The 24697-nt window shown below is 68.4% G+C and overlaps 1 protein-coding gene across 1 annotated transcript in view; it reads left to right on the top strand.

Annotated features, from left to right (window-relative positions):
* Window positions 1-407: 407 nt before the first annotated feature.
* LOC309604216 (pyruvate carboxylase, mitochondrial-like) overlaps window positions 408-24697 on the top strand; it is a gene marked incomplete at both ends in the record, with an annotated part of 37859 nt that continues 13569 nt past the window's right edge. The window contains 14 exon segments of the mRNA XM_082339151.1: window positions 408-530; window positions 4669-4794; window positions 7641-7825; window positions 10447-10557; window positions 10559-10613; window positions 11952-12097; window positions 13160-13180; window positions 13182-13278; window positions 14852-15003; window positions 16881-16999; window positions 17837-17999; window positions 21051-21233; window positions 21954-22098; window positions 23072-23161. Of these exon segments, the coding sequence (XP_082195277.1) occupies window positions 408-530; window positions 4669-4794; window positions 7641-7825; window positions 10447-10557; window positions 10559-10613; window positions 11952-12097; window positions 13160-13180; window positions 13182-13278; window positions 14852-15003; window positions 16881-16999; window positions 17837-17999; window positions 21051-21233; window positions 21954-22098; window positions 23072-23161 (1716 nt within the window).

Raw genomic sequence — 24697 nt, 5'->3', positions numbered from 1 at the left:
AGGCAGGGGGCCTATAGAAAGCTCCCTATAGGGAAGGGCGCGGCCTGACGGCCTCTATAGGGCGTCCCCTATGGCGGGGGGGGGGGGGAGGCCGGAGGGGTCAGCACCCTATAGGCGCCGGCACGCGCAGGTCACCCCTATAGGGGCGGGGCTATAGGCGAAGGGCTGTTGTGGTCACGTGTGCCCGCCCGCCCGGGGTCACGTGGCCCCGCCCCCCCCTTTTTCAGTGGCCCCGCCCCCTCCGGGCCAATCAGCGCCCGCGGCGCCGCCGTGAGGTCGCTACGCCCCGCCCACCGAAGGGGCGGGGGCTGACGGGTGGGAGTGGCAGCCTCCTCCGCCAATAGCGAAGGGAGAGCGGAGGCGGGCGGGCCAATGAGGAGCTGCCGTTCCCCGCCGGCCTCCGGTAGAGGGGCGGGGAGCGGCGGGAAAGGGGGCGGGGCGACGGGCGGCCAATAAGAGGGCGGGGGGGGCGGGGCTAGCGGGGCCGGCCGGGACGCGGGGGGGGAAGCGGCGATCGCGGTCGCGGAGCGGTGAGTTGGGGGGGGGGGGGGGGCGACGGGCGACACCGGGGCCCACGTGACCCAGGGCCCACGTGACCCGCCCCCTCCTCTATATGTCCTGACACACGTGACCTCCCCCCCCCGCCGCTATAGGGACCGGGACACACGTGACACCCCACCCCCCCCCGTAGCCCGGGGTCCCCTATAGGGGCCGGGACCCACGTGACCGCCCCCCCCATACGTCCCAGGCCATAGGGGACCCCCTCCGGGGTGTCTGCGCCCTCCCCCCGGGATCCCAGCCCCCCTATAGGGTCTGGGACCCCCTATAGACCAGGCCCCCCCTATAGGGACCGAGACCTCTCTGCATGAGGCCCCCTGTCAGCCCCCTATAGGGCCTGGCACCCCCTATAGGACCTGGGACCCCCTATAGACCAGGCGTCTATAGACTTGGTCCCCCTATAGTGGCCAATACCCCTCTGCATAAGCCCCCCCATCAGCCTTCTATAGGGCCTGAGGTTTTCCATAAGGCCCGGGAGCCCCTATAGGGCCCCTATAGACCAGGCTCCTACAGACTCGATCCCCCTATAGGGACCAAAAGTGGTTTGCAGTCCCTCACCAGCCCTCTATAGGGGCTGGAGTCTCCTATAAGCCCTGGGAGCCCCTATAGACCAGGTCCCCTATAGAGCCGAGACCCCTCTGCTCTAGCCCCCCCCCCCCCCCCATCAGCCCTCTATACTGGCTGGGACCCCCTATAAGTCCTGGGAGCCCCTATAGGGCCTGGGACCCCCTATAGACCAGGTCCCCTACAGAGCCAAGACCCCTCTGCATCAGCCCCCCGCCCCCCCCATCAGCCCTCTATACTGGCTGGGACCCCCTATAAGTCCTGGGACCCCCTATAGGGCCTGGGACCCCCTATAGACCAGGCCCCTATAGACTCAGTCCACCCCCTAGAGCCCCAGTATGGACCAGTGCTCCCAGTTTGGCCCTGCCGGCCCCACTGGGCAGCTCATCCGCGGGGCCATATGGAGCCATATGGGGCCATATGGAGCCATATGGGGCCATAGGTGCCCGGCAGAGGCCATATGGGGCCATAGGTGCCCGGCGGAGGCGTATGGGACCGTATGGACTTTGCCCCGTGGGTGAATGATTGACTCGGCCGCCCCGGGGCCGGCGAACAACGGGGGCGGGGAGCCGCGGGCCGGGCGTGCGAGGGCGCGTGCGAGGGGCGTGCGAGGGGCGTGCGAGGGCCGGCGGGCGGGCGGCGAGTCCCGGCCTGCCCGGGTCGGCGGGCGGGGGGGGGAAGGAGCGGGCGAGGGACGGGCGTGCGAGGGACGGGCGTGCGAGGGGCGCTCGTGGAAGAGGTACTCGTGCAAGGCGGGGGGGCTTGTGCAAGAGATGCTTGTGCAAGAGGGGCTTGGGGGGGCTCATGGAAGAGGTACTCGTGCAAGGGGGGCTCGTGGAAGAGGTGCTCGTGCAAGGGAGGGGGGCTTGTGCAAGAGATGCTTGTGCAAGAGGGGCTTGGGGGGCTCGTGGAAGAGGTGCTCGTGCAAGGGAGGGGGGCTTGTGCAAGAGATGCTTGTGCAAGAGGGGCTTGGGGGGGCTCGTGGAAGAGGTGCTCGTGCAAGGGGGGGCTTGTGCAAGAGATGCTTGTGCAAGAGGGGCCTGGGGGGGCTCGTGGAAGAAGTGCTCGTGCAAGGGAGGGGGGGCTTGTGCAAGAGATGCTTGTGCAAGTGGGGCTGGGGGGGGCTCGTGGAAGAGGTGCTCGTGCAAGGGGGGGGCTTGTGCAAGAGATGCTTGTGCAAGAGGGGCTTGGGGGGGCTCGTGGAAGAGGTGGTCGTGCAAGGGGGGCTCGTGGAAGAGGTGGTCGTGCAAGGGAGGGGGGCTTGTGCAAGAGATGCTTGTGCAAGAGGGGCCTGGGGGGGCTCGTGGAAGAGGTGCTCGTGCAAGGGAGGGGGGGCTTGTGCAAGAGATGCTTGTGCAAGAGGGGCTGGGGGGGCTCGTAGAAGAGGTGCTCGTGCAAGGGGGGGACTTGTGCAAGAGATGCTTGTGCAAGAGGGGCCTGGGGGGGCTCGTGGAAGAAGTGCTCGTGCAAGGGAGGGGGGGCTTGTGCAAGAGATGCTTGTGCAAGAGGGGCTTGGGGGGGCTCGTGGAAGAGGTGCTCGTGCAAGGGGGGCTCGTGGAAGAGGTGCTCGTGCAAGGGGGGGGCTTGTGCAAGAGATGCTTGTGCAAGAGGGGCTGGGGGGGCTCGTGGAAGAGGTGCTCGTGCAAGGGAGGGGGGCTTGTGCAAGAGCTGCTTGTGCAAGAGGGGCTTGGGGGGGCTCGTGGAAGAGGTGCTCGTGCAAGGGAGGGGGGGCTTGTGCAAGAGATGCTTGTGCAAGAGGGGCTTGGGGGGCTCGTGGAAGAGGTGCTCGTGCAAGGGGGGGGGCTTGTGCAAGAGATGCTTGTGCAAGAGGGGCTTGGGGGGGCTCGTGGAAGAGGTGCTCGTGCAAGGGGGGGTTGTGCAAGGGTTGCTTGTGGAAAAGATGCTTGTGCAAGGGAGGGGATTGTGGAAAGAGGGGTTGTGCAAGAGGTGGTCGTGCAAGAGGTGATGCAAGGGGGGCTTGTGCAAGGGTTGCTTGTGGAAAAGATGCTTGTGCAAGGGAAGGGATCGTGGAAGGGGGGCTTGTGCAAGAGGTGGTCGTGCAAGAGGTCGTGCAAGGGAGGCTTGTGCAAGAGATGCTCGTGCGAGGGGGGCTCGTGGAAAAGGTGCTCGTGCAAGCGAGGGGCTCGTGCAAGAGGTGGTCGTGCAAGAGGTGGTGCAAGGGGGGCTTGTGCAAGGATTGCTTGTGGAAAAGATGCTTGTGCAAGGGAGGGGATCGTGGAAAGGGGGCTTGTGCAAGAGGTGGTCGTGCAAGGGGGGCTTGTGAAGGAGAGGGGCTCGTGCAAGAGATGCTCGTGCAAAAGGGGGCTCATGGAAGAAGTACTCGTGCAAGAGAGGCTTGTGCAAGGGTTGCTTGTGGAAAAGCTGCTCGTGGAAGGGAGGGGATCGTGGAAAAGGTGCTTGTGCAAGGGGGGGCTTGTGCAAGGGGGGCTCGTGCAAGAGGTGCTAGTGCAAGAGGGGCTTGTGCACAGGGGGCTCATGGAAAAAGCACTCGTGCAAGGGGGGCTTGTGCAAAGGAGGCTTGTGCGAGGGGGGCTCGTGCTAGAGGTGCTTGTGCAAGAGAGGTGCTCGTGCGAGCGGGGCTCGTGCTAGAGGTGCTTGTGCAAGGGGGGCTCATGGGAGGGGGGCTCATGCAAGAGGTGCTTGTGCAAGAGAGGGGCTCGTGCGAGCGGGGCTCGTGCAAGGGGGGCTCGTGCAAGAGAGGGGCTCGTGTGAGGGGGGCTCGTGCAAGAGGTGCTTGTGCAAGAGGGGCTCGTGGGAGGGGGGCTCGTGCAAGAGAGGGGCTTGTGCAAGAGAGGTGCTTGTGCAAGGGGGGCTCGTGCAAGGGGGGCTCGTGCAAGAGATGCACGAGGGGCCCTTGTGCAAAGGCGCTCGTGCAAGGGGGGGCTCGTGCAAGGCAGGTTTGCACGCGCGTGTGCGTGGGACACGCGTGTCCCCCTCCCCCCCCCCGTTAACCTGCCCCTGCTCATGAATGGGGGGGGGGGGGGGGAGGCATCCAGGTGCATTATGGGATGGGGGGGATTCTCCAGTGTCTCGTATGGGGTTGTGCAAGGGGGGGGGGATGGGTCCCTCCCTGAGGGTTTGGGGGTCAAAGGGCACTGGGGGAAAGGGGGGGGGGGAGGGGGTGGCCCGGGCGCCTGGGTCCCTTCTGGGAAAATTGGGGGGGGGGGAGGGGGTGGGGGGGAGGGGGAGAGCCTCCGCTGCCCCCTCTAGGGGTTAGGGGTGGGGTTTTGTTGGTTTTTGGGGGGGGTCAAAGGGCACTGGGGCAAAGGTGAGCGGCCCCGGATGCCTGGGTCCCTTCTGGGAAAGGGGGGGGGGGAGGGGAAAGGGAGGGGGGTTCTCCGCTGTCTCGTATAGGGTTGTGCTGGGCGCGGGTTTGAGGGGGGGCTGCGGGCTGCTGCGCTGACCTCCGCCCCCCCCCACTCGTGTCACACCCCCCCTCGTGTCACCCCCCCCCCCCGTGTCACCCCCCCCCCCCCCCCCGTGTCACCCCCTCCCCCCCCCCCCGGGTCTGTGTGTCCCCTCCAGATGTTGCAGCTGTGCGTCCCCCGCGGGGGCCGGGCCCTCCTGGGGGTGCGGCTGCTGCGGGGTCCCCCGGGACCACCCGGCCCGTCAGCTACCAGCCCATCCGCAAGGTCCTGGTGGCCAACCGGGGTAAGTGATGGCCCTGGGGGCCACCCCCGTCCCCTGGGGCCACCCCCGTGTCCCCTGGGGGGCCACCCCCTGTCCCCTGGGGCCCCCCTTGTCCCCTGGGTGCCCTGGGGACCCCCCCATCCCCTGGGGGCCACCCCCTGTCCCCTGGGGCCCCCCTTGTCCCCTGGGGGGCCCTGGGGCCACCCCCCTGTCCGCTGTGGCCACCCCCGTGTCCCCCTGGTGGCCCCCTTGTCCCCTGGGTGCCCTGGGGCCACCCCCAGCCCCATTGTCCCCCCTCCTGTCCCCTGGGTGCCCTGGGGACCCCCCCATCCCCTGGGGGCCACCCCCTGTCCCCTGGGGCCACCCCCTGTCGCCTGGTGGCCCCCTTGTCCCCTGGGTGCCCGGGGGCCACCCACAGCCCCATTGTCCCCCCCATGTCCCCTGGGTGCCCTGGGGCCACCCCCTGTCCCCTGGGGGCCACCCCCACGTCCCCTGGTGGCCCCCTTGTCCCCTGGGGGCCCTGGGGCCACCCCCAGCCCCATTGTCCTCCCTCCTGTCCCCTGGGTGCCCTGGGGACCCCCCTGTTCCCTGGGGGCCACCCCCTGTCCCCTGGGGCCACCCCCTGTCCCCTGTGGCCACCCCCGTGTCCCCTGGTGGCCCCCTTGTCCCCTGGGTGCCCGGGGGCCACCCACAGCCCCATTGTCCCCCCCATGTCCCCTGGGTGCCCTGGGGACCCCCCCATCCCCTGGGGCCACCCCTTATCCCCTGGTGGCCCCCTTGTCCCCTGGGTGCCCTGGGGCCACCCCCTGTCCCCTGGGGCCACCCCCTGTCGCCTGGTGGCCCCCTTGTCCCCTGGGTGCCCTGGGGACCCCCCCATCCCCTGGGGCCACCCCCTGTCCCCTGGGGCCCCCCTTGTCCCCTGGGGGCCCTGGGGCCACCCCCTGTCCCCTGGGGCCACCCCCTATCCCCTGGTGGCCCCCTTGTCCCCTGGGTGCCCTGGGGCCACCCCCAGCCCCATTGTGTCCCCCCCGCTTTGTCCCCTGGGTCCCCCCTTGTCCCCTGGGCCCCCCCCAGGCTGTCCCCATGGAGTGTCCCCATGGGGTGTCCCATGTCCCCATGTCCCCCTCCCAGCCAGGGTGTCCCCATCCCCATGTCCCCCCCCCCCAGCCAGGGTGTCCCCATGTCCCTGTCCCCATGTCCCTGTGTCCCCCCCCAAGGTGACATCGCCATCCGGGTCCTTCAGGTGTGCACGGAGCTGGGGATCCGGATGGTGGCCATGTCCCCCTCCCAGCGGGGATGTCCCCAGGGTGTCCCCATCCCCATGTCCCCAGCAGGACAGGGCATCCCCAAGGTGTCCCCATGTCCCCATGTCCCTGTGTCCCCCCCCCCAAGGTGACATCGCCATCCGGGTCCTTCAGGTGTGCACGGAGCTGGGGATCCGGACGGTGGCCGTGTCCCCTTCCCAACGGGGATGTCCCCAGGGTGTCCCCATCCCCATGTCCCCAGCGGGACGGGGTGTCCCCAAGGTGTCCCTGTGTCCCCCCCCCAAGGTGACATCGCCATCCGGGTGTTCCGGGCGTGCACGGAGCTGGGGATCCGGACGGTGGCCGTGTCCCCCTCCCAGCGGGGATGTCCCCAGGGTGTCCCCATCCCCATGTCCCCAGCGGGACGGGGTGTCCCCAAGGTGTCCCCATGTCCCTGTGTCCCCCCCAAGGTGACATCGCCATCCGGGTGTTCCGGGCGTGCACGGAGCTGGGGATCCGGACGGTGGCCGTGTCCCCTTCCCAACGGGGATGTCCCCAGGGTGTCCCCATCCCCATGTCCCCAGCGGGACGGGGTGTCCCCAAGGTGTCCCCATGTCCCCGTGTCCCCCCCAGGCGAGATCGCCATCCGGGTGTTCCGGGCGTGCACGGAGCTGGGGATCCGGACGGTGGCCGTGTCCCCCTCCCAGCGGGGATGTCCCCAGGGTGTCCCCATCCCCATGTCCCCAGCGGGACGGGGTGTCCCCAAGGTGTCCCCGTGTCCCTGTCCCCATGTCCCCCCCAAGGTGACATCGCCATCCGGGTGTTCCGGGCGTGCACGGAGCTGGGGATCCGGACGGTGGCTGTGTCCCCCTCCCAGCGGGGATGTCCCCAGGGTGTCCCCATCCCCATGTCCCCAGCGGGACGGGGTGTCCCCAAGGTGTCCCTGTGTCCCCCCCCAAGGTGACATCGCCATCCGGGTGTTCCGGGCGTGCACGGAGCTGGGGATCCGGACGGTGGCCGTGTCCCCTTCCCAACGGGGATGTCCCCAGGGTGTCCCCATCCCCATGTCCCCAGCGGGACGGGGTGTCCCCAAGGTGTCCCCATGTCCCCATGTCCCTGTGTCCCCCCCCCAAGGTGACATCGCCATCCGGGTCCTTCAGGTGTGCACGGAGCTGGGGATCCGGACGGTGGCCGTGTCCCCTTCCCAACGGGGATGTCCCCAGGGTGTCCCCATCCCCATGTCCCCAGCAGGACGGGGTGTCCCCAAGGTGTCCCCATGTCCCCGTGTCCCCCCCAGGCGAGATCGCCATCCGGGTGTTCCGGGCGTGCACGGAGCTGGGGATCCGGACGGTGGCCGTGTCCCCCTCCCAGCGGGGATGTCCCCAGGGTGTCCCCATCCCCATGTCCCCAGCGGGACGGGGTGTCCCCAAGGTGTCCCCATGTCCCCGTGTCCCCCCCAGGCGAGATCGCCATCCGGGTGTTCCGGGCGTGCACGGAGCTGGGGATCCGGACGGTGGCCGTGTCCCCTTCCCAATGGGGATGTCCCCAGGGTGTCCCCATCCCCATGTCCCCAGCGGGACGGGGTGTCCCCAAGGTGTCCCCATGTCCCTGTGTCCCCCCCAGGCGAGATCGCCATCCGGGTGTTCCGGGCGTGCACGGAGCTGGGGATCCGGACGGTGGCCGTGTACTCGGAGCAGGACACGGGGCAGATGCACCGGCAGAAGGCGGACGAGGCCTACCTGGTGGGGCGGGGGCTGCCCCCCGTCCAGGCCTACCTCCACATCCCCGACATCATCCGCGTCGCCCAGGTGCGCCCTGCGGCGCGTCCCCTATGGGGGCGTGCCGGGGTCCCCTATAGGGGCGTGCTGGGGTCCCCTATGGGGGTGTGCTGGGGTCCCATGGGATGGGGAACGCCTGGGTCCCCTATAGGGGCGTGCTGGGGTCCCCTATGGGGGTGTGCTGGGGTCCCATGGGATGGGGAACGCCTGGGTCCCCTATAGGGGTGTGCCAGGGTCCCCTATGGGGGTGTGCTGGGGTCCCATGGGATGGGGAACACCTGGGTCCCCTATAGGGGTGTGCTGGGGTCCCCTATGGGGGTGTGCTGGGGTCCCATGGGATGGGGAACGCCTGGGTCCCCTATAGGGGTGTGCCAGGGTCCCCTATGGGGGCGTGCTGGGGTCCCCTATAGGGGCGTGCTGGGGTCCCCTATGGGGGCGTGCTGGGGTCCCATGGGATGGGGAACGCCTGGGTCCCCTATAGGGGTGTGCCAGGGTCCCCTATGGGGGTGTGCTGGGGTCCCATGGGATGGGGAACACCTGGGTCCCCTATAGGGGCGTGCCGGGGTCCCCTATAGGGGTGTGCTGGGGTCCCCTATGGGGGTGTGCTGGGGTCCCATGGGATGGGGAACACCTGGGTCCCCTATAGGGGCGTGCTGGGGTCCCCTATGGGGGCGTGCTGGGGTCCCATGGGATGGGGAACGCCTGGGTCCCCTATAGGGGCTTGTGTGGGTCCCCTATGGGGGTGTGCTGGGGTCCCATGGGATGGGGAACGCCTGGGTCCCCTATAGGGGCTTGTGTGGGTCCCCTATAGGGGCGTGCTGGGGTCCCATGGGATGGGGAACGCCTGGGTCCCCTATAGGGGTGTGCTGGGGTCCCCTATGGGGGTGTGCTGGGGTCCCATGGGATGGGGAATGCCTGGGTCCCCTATGGGGGTGTGCTGGGGTCCCCTATGGGGGTGTGCTGGGGTCCCATGGGATGGGGAATGCCTGGGTCCCCTATAGGGGCGTGCTGGGGTCCCCTATGGGGGTGTGCTGGGGTCCCATGGGATGGGGAATGCCTGGGTCCCCTATGGGGGTGTGCTGGGGTCCCCTATGGGGGCGTGCTGGGGTCCCATGGGATGGGGAACGCCTGTGTCCCCTATAGGGGCGTGCTGGGGTCCCCTATGGGGGCGTGCTGGGGTCCCATGGGATGGGGAACGCCTGTGTCCCCTATAGGGGCGTGCTGGGGTCCCCTATGGGGGTGTGCTGGGGTCCCATGGGATGGGGAACGCCTGGGTCCCCTATAGGGGTGTGCCAGGGTCCCCTATGGGGGTGTGCCGGGGGTCCCATGGGATGGGGAACGCCTGGGTCCCCTATAGGGGTGTGCCAGGGTCCCCTATGGGGGTGTGCTGGGGTCCCATGGGATGGGGAACGCCTGGGTCCCCTATAGGGGTGTGCCAGGGTCCCCTATGGGGGTGTGCTGGGGTCCCATGGGATGGGGAACGCCTGGGTCCCCTATAGGGGCTTGTGTGGGTCCCCTATGGGGGTGTGCTGGGGTCCCATGGGATGGGGAACGCCTGGGTCCCCTATGGGGGTGTGCTGGGGTCCCATGGGATGGGGAACGCCTGTGTCCCCTATAGGGGCGTGCTGGGGTCCCCTATGGGGGCGTGCTGGGGTCCCATGGGATGGGGAACGCCTGTGTCCCCTATAGGGGCGTGCTGGGGTCCCCTATGGGGGTGTGCTGGGGTCCCATGGGATGGGGAACGCCTGGGTCCCCTATAGGGGCGTGCTGGGGTCCCCTATGGGGGTGTGCCGGGGTCCCATGGGATGGGGAATGCCTGGGTCCCCTATAGGGGTGTGCTGGGGTCCCCTATAGGGGTGTGCCGGGGTCCCATGGGATGGGGAATGCCTGGGTCCCCTATAGGGGTGTGCCGGGGTCCCCTATGGGGGTGTGCTGGGGTCCCATGGGATGGGGAACGCCTGGGTCCCCTATAGGGGCTTGTGTGGGTCCCCTATGGGGGTTTGCAGGGGTCCCATGGGATGGGGAACGCCTGTGTCCCTTATAGGGGCGTGCTGGGGTCCCCTATGGGGGTGTGCCGGGGTCCCATGGGATGGGGAACGCCTGGGTCCCCTATAGGGGTGTGCTGGGGTCCCCTATGGGGGTGTGCTGGGGTCCCATGGGATGGGGAATGCCTGGGTCCCCTATAGGGGCGTGCTGGGGTCCCCTATGGGGGTGTGCCGGGGTCCCATGGGATGGGGAATGCCTGGGTCCCCTATAGGGGTGTGCTGGGGTCCCCTATGGGGGTGTGCCGGGGTCCCATGGGATGGGGAACGCCTGGGTCCCCTATAGGGGCGTGCTGGGGTCCCCTATGGGGGTGTGCTGGGGTCCCATGGGATGGGGAACGCCTGGGTCCCCTATAGGGGCGTGCCAGGGTCCCCTATAGGGGCTTGCCTGGGTCCCCTATAGGGGTGTGCCTGGGTTCTCTTGGGGGCTATGACTGGGGATCCTATAGGGGGGATGACTGGGGAGCCTATGGGGGGCGTGATTGGGGACCCTATGGGGCTGGGTCCCCTATAGGGGGGTCATCTGGGTCCCCTGGAGATGGGGCCAGCCAGATGCTTGGGGGTCTGGGGGTCACACAACCCCCCCGGACCCCTGGGTTCCCCCCCCAGGAGAACGGCGTGGACGCCATCCACCCGGGATACGGATTCCTCTCGGAGCGAGCCGACTTCGCCCAGGCCTGCCTGGACGCGGGGGTCCGGTTCGTGGGGCCCCCCCCCCGCCGTCGTCCGCAAGATGGGGGATAAAGTGGAGGCTCGCGGCATCGCCATCGCTGCCGGTGGGGGGCGTTGGGGGGGCTGGGGGGGGGCTTATGGGGTTATTTGGGGGGGCTATGGGGGTTATGGGGTTATTTGGGGGGTTATGGGGGGGTTATGGGGTCATTTGGGGGGTTATGGGGGCTATGGGGGAGTTATGGGGTTATTTGGGGGGGCTATGGGGGCTTATGGGGTTATTTGGGGGGGCTATGGGGGAGTTATGGGGTTATTTGGGGGGGCTATGGGGGTTATGGGGTTATTTGGGGGGGTTATGGGGGGGTTATGGGGTCATTTGGGGGGTTATGGGGGCTATGGGGGAGTTATGGGGTTATTTGGGGGGGCTATGGGGGGCTTATGGGGTTATTTGGGGGGGTTATGGGGTACTTACGGGGTTATTTGGGGGGGTTATGGGGGGTTACGGGGTTATTTGGGGGGGCTATGGGGGGTTATCGGGTTATTTGGGGGGTTATGGGGTTATTTGGGGGGGTTATGGGGGGTATGGGGGAGTTATGGGGTTGTTTGGGGGTTATTTGGGGGGGCTATGGGGGAGTTATGGGGATATTTGGGGGGTTATGGGGTGCTTATGGGGTTATTTGGGGGGGTTATGAGGCCTATAGGGTTTTGGGGAGGCTATGGAAGGCTATGGGGGGGCTATAGGTTTTTTGAGGGGCTGCAGGAGACTATGGGGGGCCTATGGGGTTTTGGGGGGCTGCAGGAGGCTATGGGGGGGCTATGGGGTTTTGGAGGGGCTACAGGAGGCTATGGGGGGGCTATGGGGTTTTTGGGGGGCTGCAGGAGGCTATGGGGGCCTATGGGGTTGTTGGGGGGCTGCAGGAGTCTATGGGGGGGCTATGGGGTTTTGGAGGGGCTACAGGAGTCTATGGGGGGGCTATGGGGTTTTGGGGGGCTACAGGAGGCTATGGGGGGGCTATGGGGTTTTTGGGGGGCTGCAGGAGGCTATGGGGGCCTATGGGCTTGTTGGGGGGCTACAGGAGGCTATGGGGGGGCCTATGGGGTTTTGGAGGGGCTACAGGAGTCTATGGGGGGGCTATGGGGTTTTGGGGGGCTACAGGAGGCTATGGGGGGGCTATGGGGTTTTGGGAGGCTACGGAAGGCTATGGGGGGGCTATGGGATTTTTGGGGGGCTGCAGGAGGCTATGGGGGCCTAGGGGGTTTTTGGGGGGCTACAGGAGGCTATGGGGTTTTGGGGGGCTGCAGGAGGCTATGGGGGGGCTATGGGGTTGTTGGGGGTTATGGGGGGGCTATGGGTGCCAGGGGAGGGCGATGGGGTTAAATGGGTTTGGGGGTTGCTGGGGCGGGGGTCCCCAACACCGGCACTGATGGCACCCCCCCCACCCCAGGAGTGCCGGTGGTGCCGGGGACGCCGGCGCCGGTGTCGGCGCTGTCGGAGGCGCAGGAGTTCGCCCACCGGGTCGGCTTCCCCATCATCTTCAAGGCGGCTCACGGCGGCGGCGGCCGCGGCATGCGGGTGGTCCGCTCCCCCCAGGTACGGGGGACCCCCCCTGCCATGGGACCCTGGCACCCAGGACCCCCAAATCCCTGGGACCCCCACCCCAGGACCCCCCCTGCCATGGGACCCCAGCATCCGGGACCCCCAAATCCCTGGGACCCCCCTGCCACGGGACCCAGGCACCCAGGACCCCCAAATCCCTGGGACCCCCACCCCAGGACCCCCCCTGCCATGGGACCCAGGCACCCAGGACCCCCAAATCCTTGGGACTCCCCCCAAGACCCCCCTGCCATGGGACCCTGGCACCCAGGACCCCCAAATCCTTGGGACCCCCCCTGCCATGGGACCCAGGCACCCCAAATCCTTGGGACCCCCACCCCAAGACCCCCCTGCCATGGGACCCAGGCACCCCGGACCCCCAAATCCTTGGGACCCCCACCCCAGGACCCCCCTGCCATGGGACCTAGGCACCCCAAATCCTTGGGACCCCCACCCCAAGACCCCCCTGCCATGGGACCTAGGCACCCCAAATCCTTGGGACCCCCACCCCAGGACCCCCTCTGCCATGGGACCCAGGCACCCAGGACCCCCAAATCCTTGGGACCCCCACCCCAAGACACCCCCCTGCCATGGGACCCAGGCACCCCGGACCCCCAAATCCTTGGGACCCCCACCCCAGGACCCCCCTGCCATGGGACCTAGGCACCCCAAATCCTTGGGACCCCCACCCCAAGACCCCCCTGCCATGGGACCTAGGCACCCCAAATCCTTGGGACCCCCACCCCAGGACCCCCTCTGCCATGGGACCCAGGCACCCAGGACCCCCAAATCCTTGGGACCCCCACCCCAAGACACCCCCTGCCATGGGACCCTGGCACCCAGGACCCCCAAACCCTTGGGACCCCCAATTCCCCCAGGAACCCAAGTGGGTGGGGGGGGGACCCAGGCCTCTGGGTGGGATCCAGGCATCCTGATGGGATCCAGGCCTCCGGGAGGGGACCCGAGCGGGTGGGGGGGACCCAAGCGGGTGGGGGGGACCCGAGTGGGTGGGGGGGGACCCAGGGGTCCGGGGGGACCCAGGCGTCCGGGCGTCCGCAGGAGCTGGAGGAGAGCTTTTCCCCGCGCCACCTCGGAGGCTTTGGCCGCTTTCGGCAACGGCGCCCTTTTCGTGGAGAAATTCATCGAGCGCCCGCGGCACATCGAGGTCCAGATCCTGGGTACGGCGCGGGGGGCTTCGGGGGGGTCTCTGGGGGGACCCTGAGGCTTTTGGGGGGGTCTCTGGGGGATTTGGGGGGGTCTCTGGGGGCTTTGGGGGGGTCTCTGGGGGATTTGGGGGGACCCTGAGGCTTTTGGGGGGGAATCTGGGGGCTTTGGGGGGGGCTCTGGGGGATTTGGGGGGGTCTTTGGGGGATTTGGGGGGACCCTGAGGCTTTTGGGGGGGTCTCTGGGGGATTTGGGGGGGACCCTGAGGCTTTTGGGGGGGAATCTGGGGGCTTTGGGCGTGTCTCTGGGGGCTTTGGGGGGACCCTGAGGCTTTTTGGGGGGGTCTATGAGGGCTTTTGGGGGTCTCTGGGGGCTTTGGGGGGACTCTGAGGCTTTTGGGGGGGTCTCTGAGGGCTTTGGGGGGGTCTCTGGGGGATTTGGGGGGACCCTGAGGCTTTTTTGGGGGGAATCTGGGGGCTTTTGGGGATTCTTTGGGGGCTTTGGGGGGACTCTGAGGCTTTCAGAGGGGTCTGTGAGGGCTTTGGGGGGACCCTGAGGCTTTTGGGGGGGAATCTGGGGGCTTTGGGGGGGTCTCTGGGGGCTTTGGGGGGACCCTGAGGCTTTTGGGGGGGGAATATGGGGGCTTTGGGGGGGTCTCTGGGGGCTTTGGGGGGACCCTGAGGCTTTTTTGGGGGGAATCTGGGGCCTTTTGGGGGGGAATCTGGGGGCTTTGGGGGGGTCTTTGGAGGTTTTAGGGGGTCCCTGAGGCTTTTTGGGGGGTCTATGAGGGCTTTTGGGGATTCTCTGGGGGCTTTGGGGGGACCCTGAGGCTTTTTGGGGGGTCTCTGGGGGCTTTGGGGGGACCCTGAGGCTTTTTGGTGGGGTCTATGAGGGCTTTTGGGGGGGACTCTGAGGCTTTTGGGGGGGTCTCTGGGGGCTTTGGGGGGGGCTCTGGGGGATTTGGGGGGACCCTGAGGCTTTTGGGGGGGTCTCTGGGGGCTTTGGGGGGACCCTGAGGCTTTTTGGTGGGGTCTATGAGGGCTTTTGGGGGGGACTCTGAGGCTTTTGGGGGGGTCTCTGGGGGCTTTGGGGGGGGCTCTGGGGGATTTGGGGGGACCCTGAGGCTTTTGGGGGGGTCTCTGGGGGCTTTGGGGGGACCCTGGAGATCAGGGGGCCCTCATGGGTTTGAGGGGGTCCCCAGCTCCTCCTAGGGCACCTCAAGGGGGTTTGGGGGCAGTTGGGAGATTTTGGGGGTCTGAGGGTTTCGGGGGGGCTGGGGGGGGGAGAGATTTGGGGGGGCCCAGTTGGGTTTGGGGGGGCTGGGGGCAGGAGTTAATGGGAGGGAGGATGGGGGTGTCCGGATGCCTGGGTCCCTTTTTGGGGTGCGCAGACACCTGGGTCCCCCCCATGGCTCCTGGGTGCCCCTGTGGCTCCTGGGTCCCTCTCTGGACCCCTGGGTGCCCCCCTGGACCCCCTGGGTGCCCCGGGGACCCTCAGTGGGGGGGGGGGGTGAGGGCACCCGGAGGCCTGGGTCCCTTTTTGGGGTGCGCGGCCCCCCCCCCGTTCTGACCCCGCCGCCCTTCCCAGGGGACCAGCACGGGAACGTCGTCCACCTCTACGAGCGGGATTGCTCCATCCAACGCCGCCACCAAAAGGTGGTGGAAATCGCCCCGGCCGCCCGCCTGCACCCCGAGCTCCGCGCCCGCCTGGCCAGCGACGCCGTCCGCCTCGCCCAGCAGGTACCCCGCACCCCGGGGGTCCGGGGGGGCACCCGGGGGTCCGGGGAGGGACCCCAGAGCCCAGGGGGGGCACCCAGGAGTCCAGAGAGGGACCCAGGAGCCATGGGGGCACCCAGGAGCCATGGGGGGGACCCAAGGATCCAGGGTGGCACCCAAGAGTCCAGAGAGAGATCCAGGAGTCCAGGGGGTCACCCAGGGATCCAGGGGGCACCCAGGAGTCAAGAGAGGGACCCAGGAATCCAGGGGGGCACCCAGGAGTCAAGGGGGGCACCCAGGAGCCCAGGGAGGCACCCAGAAATCCAGGGGGGCACCCAAGAGTCCGGAGAGGGACCCAGGAGCCCACAGGAGCACCCAGGAGTGAAGGGTGGCACCCAGGAGTCCAGGGGGGCACCCAGGAGCCACAGGGGGACCCAGGGATCCAGGGGGGCACCCAGAAATCCAGGGGGGCACCCAAGAGTCCGGAGAGGGACCCAGGAGCCCACAGGAGCACCCAGGAGTGAAGGGTGGCACCCAGGAGTCCAGGGGGGCACCCAGGAGCCACAGGGGGACCCAGGGATCCAGGGGGGCACCCAGGAGCCCAGGGTGGCACCCAAGAGCCCTGTTGGGCACCCAGGAGTCCAGGGGGGCACCCAGGAGTCCAGAGAGAGACCCAGGAGTCCATGGGGTCACCCAGGAGCCCAGGGGAGCACCCAGGAGTCAAGGGGGGCACCCAGGGATCCAGGGGGGCACCCAGGAGTCCGGAGAGGGACCCAGGAGCCACGGGGGCACCCAGGAGCCATGGGGGGGACCCAGGGATCCAGAGTGGCACCCAAGAGTCCAGAGAGGGACCCAGGAGTCCAGAGAGGGACCCAGGAGTCCAGGGGAGCACCCAGGAGCCACGGGGGGACCCAGGGATCCAGAGGGGCACCCAAGAGTCCAGAGAGGGACCCAGGAGTCCAGAGAGGGACCCAGGAGTCCAGGGGAGCACCCAGGAGCCACGGGGGGACCCAGGGATCCAGAGGGGCACCCAAGAGTCCGGAGAGGGACCCAGGAGCCCACAGGAGCACCCAGAAGTCAAGGGGGGCACCCAGGAGTCCAGGGGGGCACCCAAGAGTCCAGAGAGGGACCCAGGGATCCAGGGGGGCACCCAGGAGCCACGGGTGGCACCCAGGAGCCCCGGGGGGCACCCAGGATTCCAGGGGGGCACCCAGGAGTCCAGAGAGGGACCCAGGAGCCCAGGGGTCACCCAGGAGCCCAGGGGGGCACCCAGGAGCCAGGGGGGGGACCCAGGAGTCAAGGGGGGCACCCAGGGATCCAGGGGGCACCCAAGAGTCCAGGAGGGCACCCAGGAGCCTGGAGAGGGACCCAGGAGCCCAGGGGGGCACCCAGGAGTCCAGGGGGGCACCCAAGAGTCCAGAGAGGGACCCAGGAGCCCAGGGGAGCACCCAGGAGCCCAGGGGGGGACCCAGGGATCCAGGGGGGCACCCAGGAGCCCAGGGTGGCACCCAAGAGCCCTGTGGGGCACCCAGGAGTCCAGGGGGGCACCCAGGAGTCCAGAGAGAGACCCAGGAGTCCATGGGGGGACCCAGGAGCCCAGGGGGGCACCCAAGAGTCTGGAGAGGGACCCAGGAGCCCAGGGGGGCACCCAGGAGTCCAGGGGGCACCCAAGAGTCCAGGGGGGCACCCAAGAGTCCAGAGAGGGACCCAGGAGCCCTGGGGAGCACCCAGGAGTCAAGGGGGGACCCAGGAGCCCAGGGAGGCACCCAGGAGCCCAGGGGAGCACCCAAGAGCCCAGGGGGGCACCCAGGAGCCCAGGGGGGCACCCTGGGATCCAGGGGGGCACCCAGGCACCCAAGGGGACCCCGAGGTCCGGGCTGACGGTGGCGGGGGTGCCGCAGGTGGGCTACGAGAACGCGGGGACGGTGGAGTTCCTGGTGGATCAGAACGGGGATTACTACTTCATCGAGGTCAACTCCCGCCTGCAAGTGGAGCACACGGTCACCGAAGAGATCACCGAGTGAGTGTCCACCCCTGGGTGCCCCCCTGGGTGCCTGGGTGCCCCCCCAGGACGCATGGGTGCCCCCCCCGGGACGCCGGGGTCCCCCCTGGGTGCAGGGGGTTACGGGCTGCTTCTGCTTCCCGGGATGGTTGGGTGGCCGGAGGGATGCGGGATGCTCTGGTCCCCCAAATACCGGGGTCCCCCCCAAATACCGGGGTCCCCCCAAAGGCTGGGGTCCCCCCCAGATGCCAGGGTGCCCCCCAAATGCCTGGGTGGCCCCCCAGGACGCATGGGTGCCCCCCCTGGGACGCCGGGGTCCCCCCTGGGTGCAGGGGGTTACGGGCTGCTTCTGCTTCCCGGGATGGTTGGGTGCCCGGAGGGATACGGGATGCTCTGGTCCCCCAAATACCGGGGTCCCCCCCAAATACCGGGGTCCCCCCAGATGCCAGGGTCCCCCCAGATGCCAGGGTGCCCCCCAAATGCCTGGGTGCCCTCCCAGGATGCATGGGTGCCCCCCCTGGGTGCAGGGGGTTACGGGATGCTTCTGCTTCCCGGGATGGTTGGGTGGCCGGAGGGATGCGGGATGCTCTGGTCCCCCAAATACCGGGGTCCCCCCCAAATACCAGGGTCCCCCCAAAGGCTGGGGTCCCCCCCAGATGCCAGGGTGCCCCCCAAATGCCTGGGTGCCCCCCCTGGACACCTGGGTCCCTGGGGTGGGGGGGTTGCAGGATGGTTCTGGGCCCCTGGAGGGATGCGGGATGCGGGATGCTCCGGTCCCCCCCAAACACCGGGGTCCCCCCCAAACACCGGGGTCCTCCCCAAATATTGGGGTCCCCCCCGGTGACCCCCGGCCAGCGTGGACCTGGTCCACGCTCAGCTGCAGGTGGCGGCGGGGCGGTCGCTGCCGGAGCTGGGGCTGCGGCAGGAGAGCATCCGGGTGAACGGCTGCGCCATCCAGTGCCGCGTCACCACCGAGGACCCCGCTCGCGGCTTCCAGCCCGACACCGGGCGCATCGAGGTGCCCCCATGGGACCCCCCCGCCTTGGGGACCCCCTCACCCCACCTTGGGACCCCCCCGCCTTGGGGACCCCCCCACCCCGCCTTGGGGACCCCCTCACCCCACCTTGGTGACCCCCTCACCCCACCCTGGGACACCCCCCCCACCTTGGGGACCCCCTCACCCCACCTTGGGACCCCCCCTCACCTTGGGGACACCCCCTCACCCCACCTTGGGGACCCCCTCACCCCACCTTGGGACCCCCCCGCCTTGGGGACCCTCCCACCCCGACTTGGGGACCCCCTCACCCCACCTTGGGATCCCCCCTCACCTTGGGGACACCCCCTCACCCCACCTTGGGGACCCCCTCACCCCACCCTGGGACACCCCCCCCACCTTGGGACCTCCTCACCCCACCTTGGGGACCCCCCCCCCCGCCTTGGGGACCCCCCCCCCGCCTTGGGGACCCCCTCACCCCACCTTGGTGACCCCCTCACCCCACCCTGGGACACCCCCCCCACCTTGGGGACACCACCCCACCTTGGGGACCCCCTCACCCCACCTTGGGACCCCCCCTCACCTTGGGGACACCCCCTCACCCCACCTTGGGGACACCCTCACCCCACCCTGGGACACCCCGCCCACCTTGGGGACCCCCTCACCCCACCTTGGGGACCCCCTCACCCCACCTTGGGACCCCCCCCCACCTTGGGGACCCCCCCCCACCTTGGGACCCCCCACCTTGGGGACCCCCTCACCCCACCTTGGGGACCCCCCACCCTTCCTTGGGGACACCCTCCCCACCTTGGGGACCCCCCCACCCCACCTTGGGGACCCCTCACCCCTCCTTGGGGACCCCCTCACCCCACCTTGGGACCCCCCACCCTTCCTTGGGGACACCCCCCCCACCTTGGGGACCCCCCACCCACCTTGGGGACACCCCCCCACCTTGAGGACCCCCCACCCCTCCTTGGGGACCCCCCTCACCTTGGGGACACCCGCTCACCCCACCTTGGGGACCCCCTCACCCCCTTGAGTCTCTTGGGACCCCCACCCAGGGCCCCCCCATGGGACCCCCACCCTTGGGACCCCCCCAGACCCCCCCTTAGGACCCCCCTGGGGCCCCCCTATGGGATCACCCCTAGGACCCCACACTGGAACCCCCCCATAGGACCCCCACCTTGGGACCCCCCCTATGGGACCCCCTTGGGACCCCCCACCCTTGGGACCCCCCTATGGGACCCCTATAGGTCCCCCCTCCTAGGACCCCCTCATGGGACCCCCCCGGGACTCCCCTAGGACCCCTCCCATTAGACCCCCATATAGGGTCCATAGGTGCCGGCAGGAGGCTCTATAGGGGCTCTGTGGGACCATATAGGGCCCATAGGTGCCCGCAGGAGGCTCTATAGGGGCTCCGTGGGACCATATAGGGCCCATAAGTGCCCGCAGGAGGCTCTATAGGGGCTCCGTGGGACCATATAGGGCCCATAAGTGCCCACAGGAGGCTCTATAGGGGGTTGTAGGACCATATAGGGCCCGTAGGTGCCCGCAGGAGGCTCTATAGGGGGTTGTAGGACCATATAGGGTTCATAGGTGCCCACAGGAGGCTCTATAGGGGGTTGTAGGACCATATAGGGCCCGTAGGTGCCCGCAGGAGGCTCTATAGGGGCTCCGTGGGACCATATAGGGCCCGTAGGTGCCCACAGGAGGCTCTATAGGGGCTCTGTGGGACCATATAGGGCCCGTAGGTGCCCGCAGGAGGCTCTATAGGGGCTCCGTGGGACCATATAGGGCCCATAAGTGCCCACAGGAGGCTCTATAGGGGGTTGTAGGACCATATAGGGCCCGTAGGTGCCCGCAGGAGGCTCTATAGGGGCTCTGTGGGACCATATAGGGCCCATAGGTGCCCGCAGGAGGCTCTATAGGGGTTTGTAGGACCATATAGGGCCCATAAGTGCCTGTAGGAGGCTTTGTGGGACCCTGTGGGGCGAAGGGGTGCTTGTAGGAGGCTCTATAGGGGCTCCATGGGACTCTATAGGGTCCATAGGTGCCTGTAGGAGACTCTATAGAGGCTCTATGGGATGGAGGGGTGCCCATAGGAGGCTCTGTGGAGTGGATAGGTGCCCATAACAGGTTCTGTAGGGGCTTTGTGGGACCACGTAGAGCCTATAGGTGCCCATAGGAGGCTCTATAGGGGCTCCGTGGGACCCTATAGGGTCCATAGGTGCCTGTAGGAAGCTCTATAGGGGCTCTGCAGGTCGTGGGGTGCCCATAGGAGGTGCTGGGTGGCGGGTGGGTGCCTGCAGGAGGCTGTATAGGGGCCCCGCAGGACCCTTTAGGGCCCGCGGGCGCCTATAGGGTTTTCTATAGGGTCTGGGGGTGCCTGTAGGGGGCTCTATGGGATGGAGGGGTGCCCATAGGAGGCTCTGTGGAGTGGATAGGGTCCCATAAGAGGCTCTATAGGGGCTCTGTGGGACCACATAGAGCCTATAGGTGCCCATAGGAGGCCCTATAGGGGCTCCGTGGGACCCTATAGGGTCCATAGGTGCCTGTAGGAAGCTCTATAGGGGCTCTGTAGGTTGCGGGGTGCCCATAGGAGGCTCTGTGGAGTGGATAGGTGCCCATAAGAGGCTCTATAGGGATTCCATGGGGCCACATAGAGCCTATAGGTGCCCATAGGAGGCCCTATAGGGGCTCCGTGGGACCCTATAGGGTCCATAGGTGCCTGTAGGAAGCTCTATAGGGGCTCTGTAGGTTGTGGGGTGCCCATAGGAGGCTCCGTGGAGTGGATAGGTACCCATAAGAGGCTCTATAGGGACTCTGTGGGACCACGTAGAGCCTATAGGTGCCCATAGGAGGCCCTATAGGGGCTCCGTGGGACCCTATAGGGTCCATAAGTGCCTGTAGGAAGCTCTATAGGGGCTCTGTAGGTCGTGGGGTGCCCATAGGAGGCTCTGTGGGGCTCTGGGTGGCGGGTGGGTGCCCGCAGGAGGCTGTATAGGGGCCCCGCAGGACCCTTTAGGGCCCGCGGGCGCCTATAGGGTTGTCTATAGGGTCTGGGGGTGCCGGCAGGTGTTCCGCAGCGGCGAGGGGATGGGGATCCGCCTGGACGGGGCCTCGGCTTTCCAGGGGGCCCTGATCTCCCCCCACTACGACTCCCTGCTGGTCAAAGTGGTGGCCCACGGGCCCGACCAGCCGGCCGCCGCCGCCAAGATGAGCCGGGCCCTGGCCGAGTTCCGCATCCGCGGGGTCAAGGTGGGGCTTTGGGGGGGGACCCCGGGGTTTTGGGGGGGATCCTGGGGATTTGGGGGGGTCTCTGGGGGATTTGAGGGGACCCTGAGGCTTTTGGGGCGGACTCTGGGGCTTTGGGGGGGTCTCTGGGGGATTTGAGGGGACCCTGAGGCTTTTTTGGGGGGAATCTGGGGGCTTTTGGGGATTCTCTGGGGGCTTTGGGGGGACTCTGAGGCTTTCAGAGGGGTCTGTGAGGGCTTTGGGGGGGCCCTGAGGCTTTTGGGGGGGAATCTGGGGGCTTTGGGGGGGTCTCTGGGGGATTTGGGGGGATCCTGGGGTTTTGGGGGGGATCCTGAGGCTTTTTGGGGGGTCTCTGGGGGATTTGGGGTTGTCCTTGTGGCTTTAGGGGGGACCCCGGGGTTTTGGGGGGGACCTGGAGGCTTTGGGGGGGACCCTGAGGCTTTTTGGGGGGTCTCTGGGGGCTTTGGGGGTTCCTTGTGGCTTTGGGGGGGGTCTCTGGGGGCTTTGGGGGGACCCCGGGGCTTTGGGGGGGGCGGGAGATGCACGGGGAGGGTATTGGGGGGCCCTCGTGCGACGCACAACGGGCTGGCGGGGTCGTGCACCGCACCGGGGTCCCCGTGCGTCGCACGAGGAAAGGGGGGGGACGACGACGACGACGACGACGACGACGACATGGCGGCCGGCCCCTCGCGCGTCGCCCGCTAACGAGCGCGTCTCGCGCAGACGAACATCCCCTTCCTGCAGAACGTCCTGGCCCACCCCCAGTTTTTGGGGGGCGCGGCCGACACCCAGTTCATCGACGAGAACCCCGAACTCTTCCACCTCCGCCCCGGCCAGAATCGGGCCCAGAAGTTGCTTCACTATCTGGGTATGGGGGCTGCGGGGGGGGCTCTGGGGGGACACTGGGGGGGCTGAGAGGGGAACTGGGGGGCCCTGGGGGGGTCCTGGGGGGGCTGGGAGGGGAACTGGGGGGCCCTGGGGGGGTCCCTGGGGGCTCGGGGGGGGCTGGGAGGGGAACTGGGGGGTCCTGGGGGCTCTAAGGGGTCCCTGGGGGGGCTGGGAGGGGAACTGGGGGGCCCTGGGGGGGTTCTGGGGGGGCTGAGAGGGGAACTGGGGGGCCCTGGGGGGGTCCTGGGGGGGCTGGGAGGGGAACTGGGGGGCCCTAGGGGGGTTCTGGGGGCTCTGGGGGGGCTGGGAGGGGAACTGGGGGGTCCTGGGGGCTCACAGGGGTCCCTGGGGGGGCTGAGAGGGGAACTGGGGGGCCCTGGGGGGGTCCTGGGGGGGCTGGGAGGGGAACTGGGGGTCCCTGGGGGGGTCCCTGGGGGCTCGGGGGGGGCTGGGAGGGGAACTGGGGGGTCCTGGGGGCTCTAAGGGGTCCCTGGGGGGGCTGGGAGGGGAACTGGGGGGCCCTGGGGGGGTTCTGGGGGGGCTGAGAGGGGAACTGGGGGGCCCTGGGGGGGTCCTGGGGGGGCTGGGAGGGGAACTGGGGGGCCCTAGGGGGGTTCTGGGGGCTCGGGGGGGGCTGGGAGGGGAACTGGGGGGTCCTGGGGGCTCTAAGGGGTCCCTGGGGGGGCTGGGAGGGGAACTGGGGGGCCCTGGGGGGGTTCTGGGGGGGCTGAGAGGGGAACTGGGGGGCCCTGGGGGGGTCCTGGGGGGGCTGGGAGGGGAACTGGGGGGTCCTGGGGGCTCTAAGGGGTCCCTGCGGGGGCTGGGGGGGGTCTTGGGGGGACACTGGGGGGACTGGGAGGGGAACTGGGGGGCTCTGGGGGAGCTGGGAGGGGTTTGGGGGGGTCCCTGGGGTTTCGGGGGGTCCCACGTGCCCCCCCCTCCCCCCCCCGCAGGTCACGTGATGGTGAACGGCCCCAGCACCCCCCTCCCGGTCAAGGCCAAGGCGGCGCTGGTGGAGCCCATCCCCCCCCCGGTGCCCATGGGTGAGCGGGGGAGGGGCGGGGCGCGGCGTGTGCTTGGCGTGTGCCTGGCGTGTGATCGTGTGTGCCTGGCACGCCGCCGCGTGGGCACAGCCTATGCATGGCGTGTGCTTGGCGTGTGCTTGGCGTGTGCTTGGCGTGTGCCCGGCGTGTGCTTGGCGTGTGCCCGCCCTATGCATGCCGTGTGCTTGATGTGTCTGTGGCGTGTGCCCGGCCTATGCATGGCGTGTGCTTGGCGTGTGCCCGGCCTATACATGCCATGTGCTTAGCGTGTGCTTGGCGTGTGCTTGGCGTGTGCCCGGCCTATACACGCCATGTGCTTAGCGTGTGCTTGGCGTGTGCTTGGCGTGTGCCCGGCCTATGCATGCTGTGTGCTTGGCGTGTGCTTGGCGTGTGCTTGGCGTGTGCTTGGCGCGTGCCCGGCCTATGCACGCCTGTGCTTGGCGTGTGCCTGGCGTGTGCCTGGCGTGTGCCTGGCGTGTGATCGTGTGTGCCTGGCACGCTGCCGCGTGGGCACAGCCTATGCATGGCGTGTGCTTGGCGTGTGCTTGGCGTGTGCTTGGCGTGTGCCCGGCCTATGGATGGCGTGTGCTTGGCGTGTGCTTGGCGTGTGCTTGGCGTGTGCCCGGCCTATGCACGCCGTGTGCTTGGCGTGTGCTTGGCGTGTGCTTGGCGTGTGCCCGGCCTATACACGCCATGTGCTTAGCGTGTGCTTGGCGTGTGCTTGGCGTGTGCCCGGCCTATGCACGCCGTGTGCTTGGCGTGTGCTTGGCGTGTGCTTGGCGTGTGCTTGGCGTGTGCCCGGCCTATGGATGGCGTGTGCTTGGCGTGTGCTTGGCGTGTGCTTGGCGTGTGCCCGGCGTGTGCTTGGCGTGTGCCCGGCCTATGCATGCCGTGTGCTTGGCGTGTGCTTGCCGTGTGCTTGGCATGTGCCCGGCCTATGCATGCCGTGTGCTTGATGTGTCTGTGGCATGTGCCCGGCCTATACACGCCGTGTGCTTAGCGTGTGCTTGGCGTGTGCTTGGCGTGTGCCCGGCCTATGCACGCCGTGTGCTTGGCGTGTGCTTGGCGTGTGCTTGCCATGTGCCCGGCCTATACACGCCGTGTGCTTAGCGTGTGCTTGGCGTGTGCTTGGCGTGTGCCCGGCCTATACACGCCGTGTGCTTGGCGTGTGCTTGGCGTGTGCCCGGCCTATGCACGCCGTGTGCTTGGCGTGTGCTTGGCGTGTGCTTGGCCTATACACGCCGTGTGCTTAGCGTGTGCTTGGCGTGTGCTTGGCGTGTGCCCGGCCTATGCACGCCGTGTGCTTGGCGTGTGCTTGGCGTGTGCTTGCCATGTGCCCGGCCTATACACGCCGTGTGCTTAGCGTGTGCTTGGCGTGTGCTTGGCGTGTGCCCGGCCTATACACGCCGTGTGCTTGGCGTGTGCTTGGCGTGTGCCCGGCCTATGCACGCCGTGTGCTTGGCGTGTGCTTGGCGTGTGCTTGGCCTATACACGCCGTGTGCTTAGCGTGTGCTTGGCGTGTGCTTGGCGTGTGCC

This window comes from Platalea leucorodia, assembly GCF_965183815.1.
Source record: "Platalea leucorodia genome assembly, contig: HAP1_HAP1_SCAFFOLD_472, whole genome shotgun sequence".
NCBI classification, from domain to species: Eukaryota; Metazoa; Chordata; class Aves; order Pelecaniformes; family Threskiornithidae; genus Platalea; species Platalea leucorodia.
Note: the sequence above shows the minus strand (reverse complement) of the source record. Positions and strands in the feature narration are given on the sequence as shown.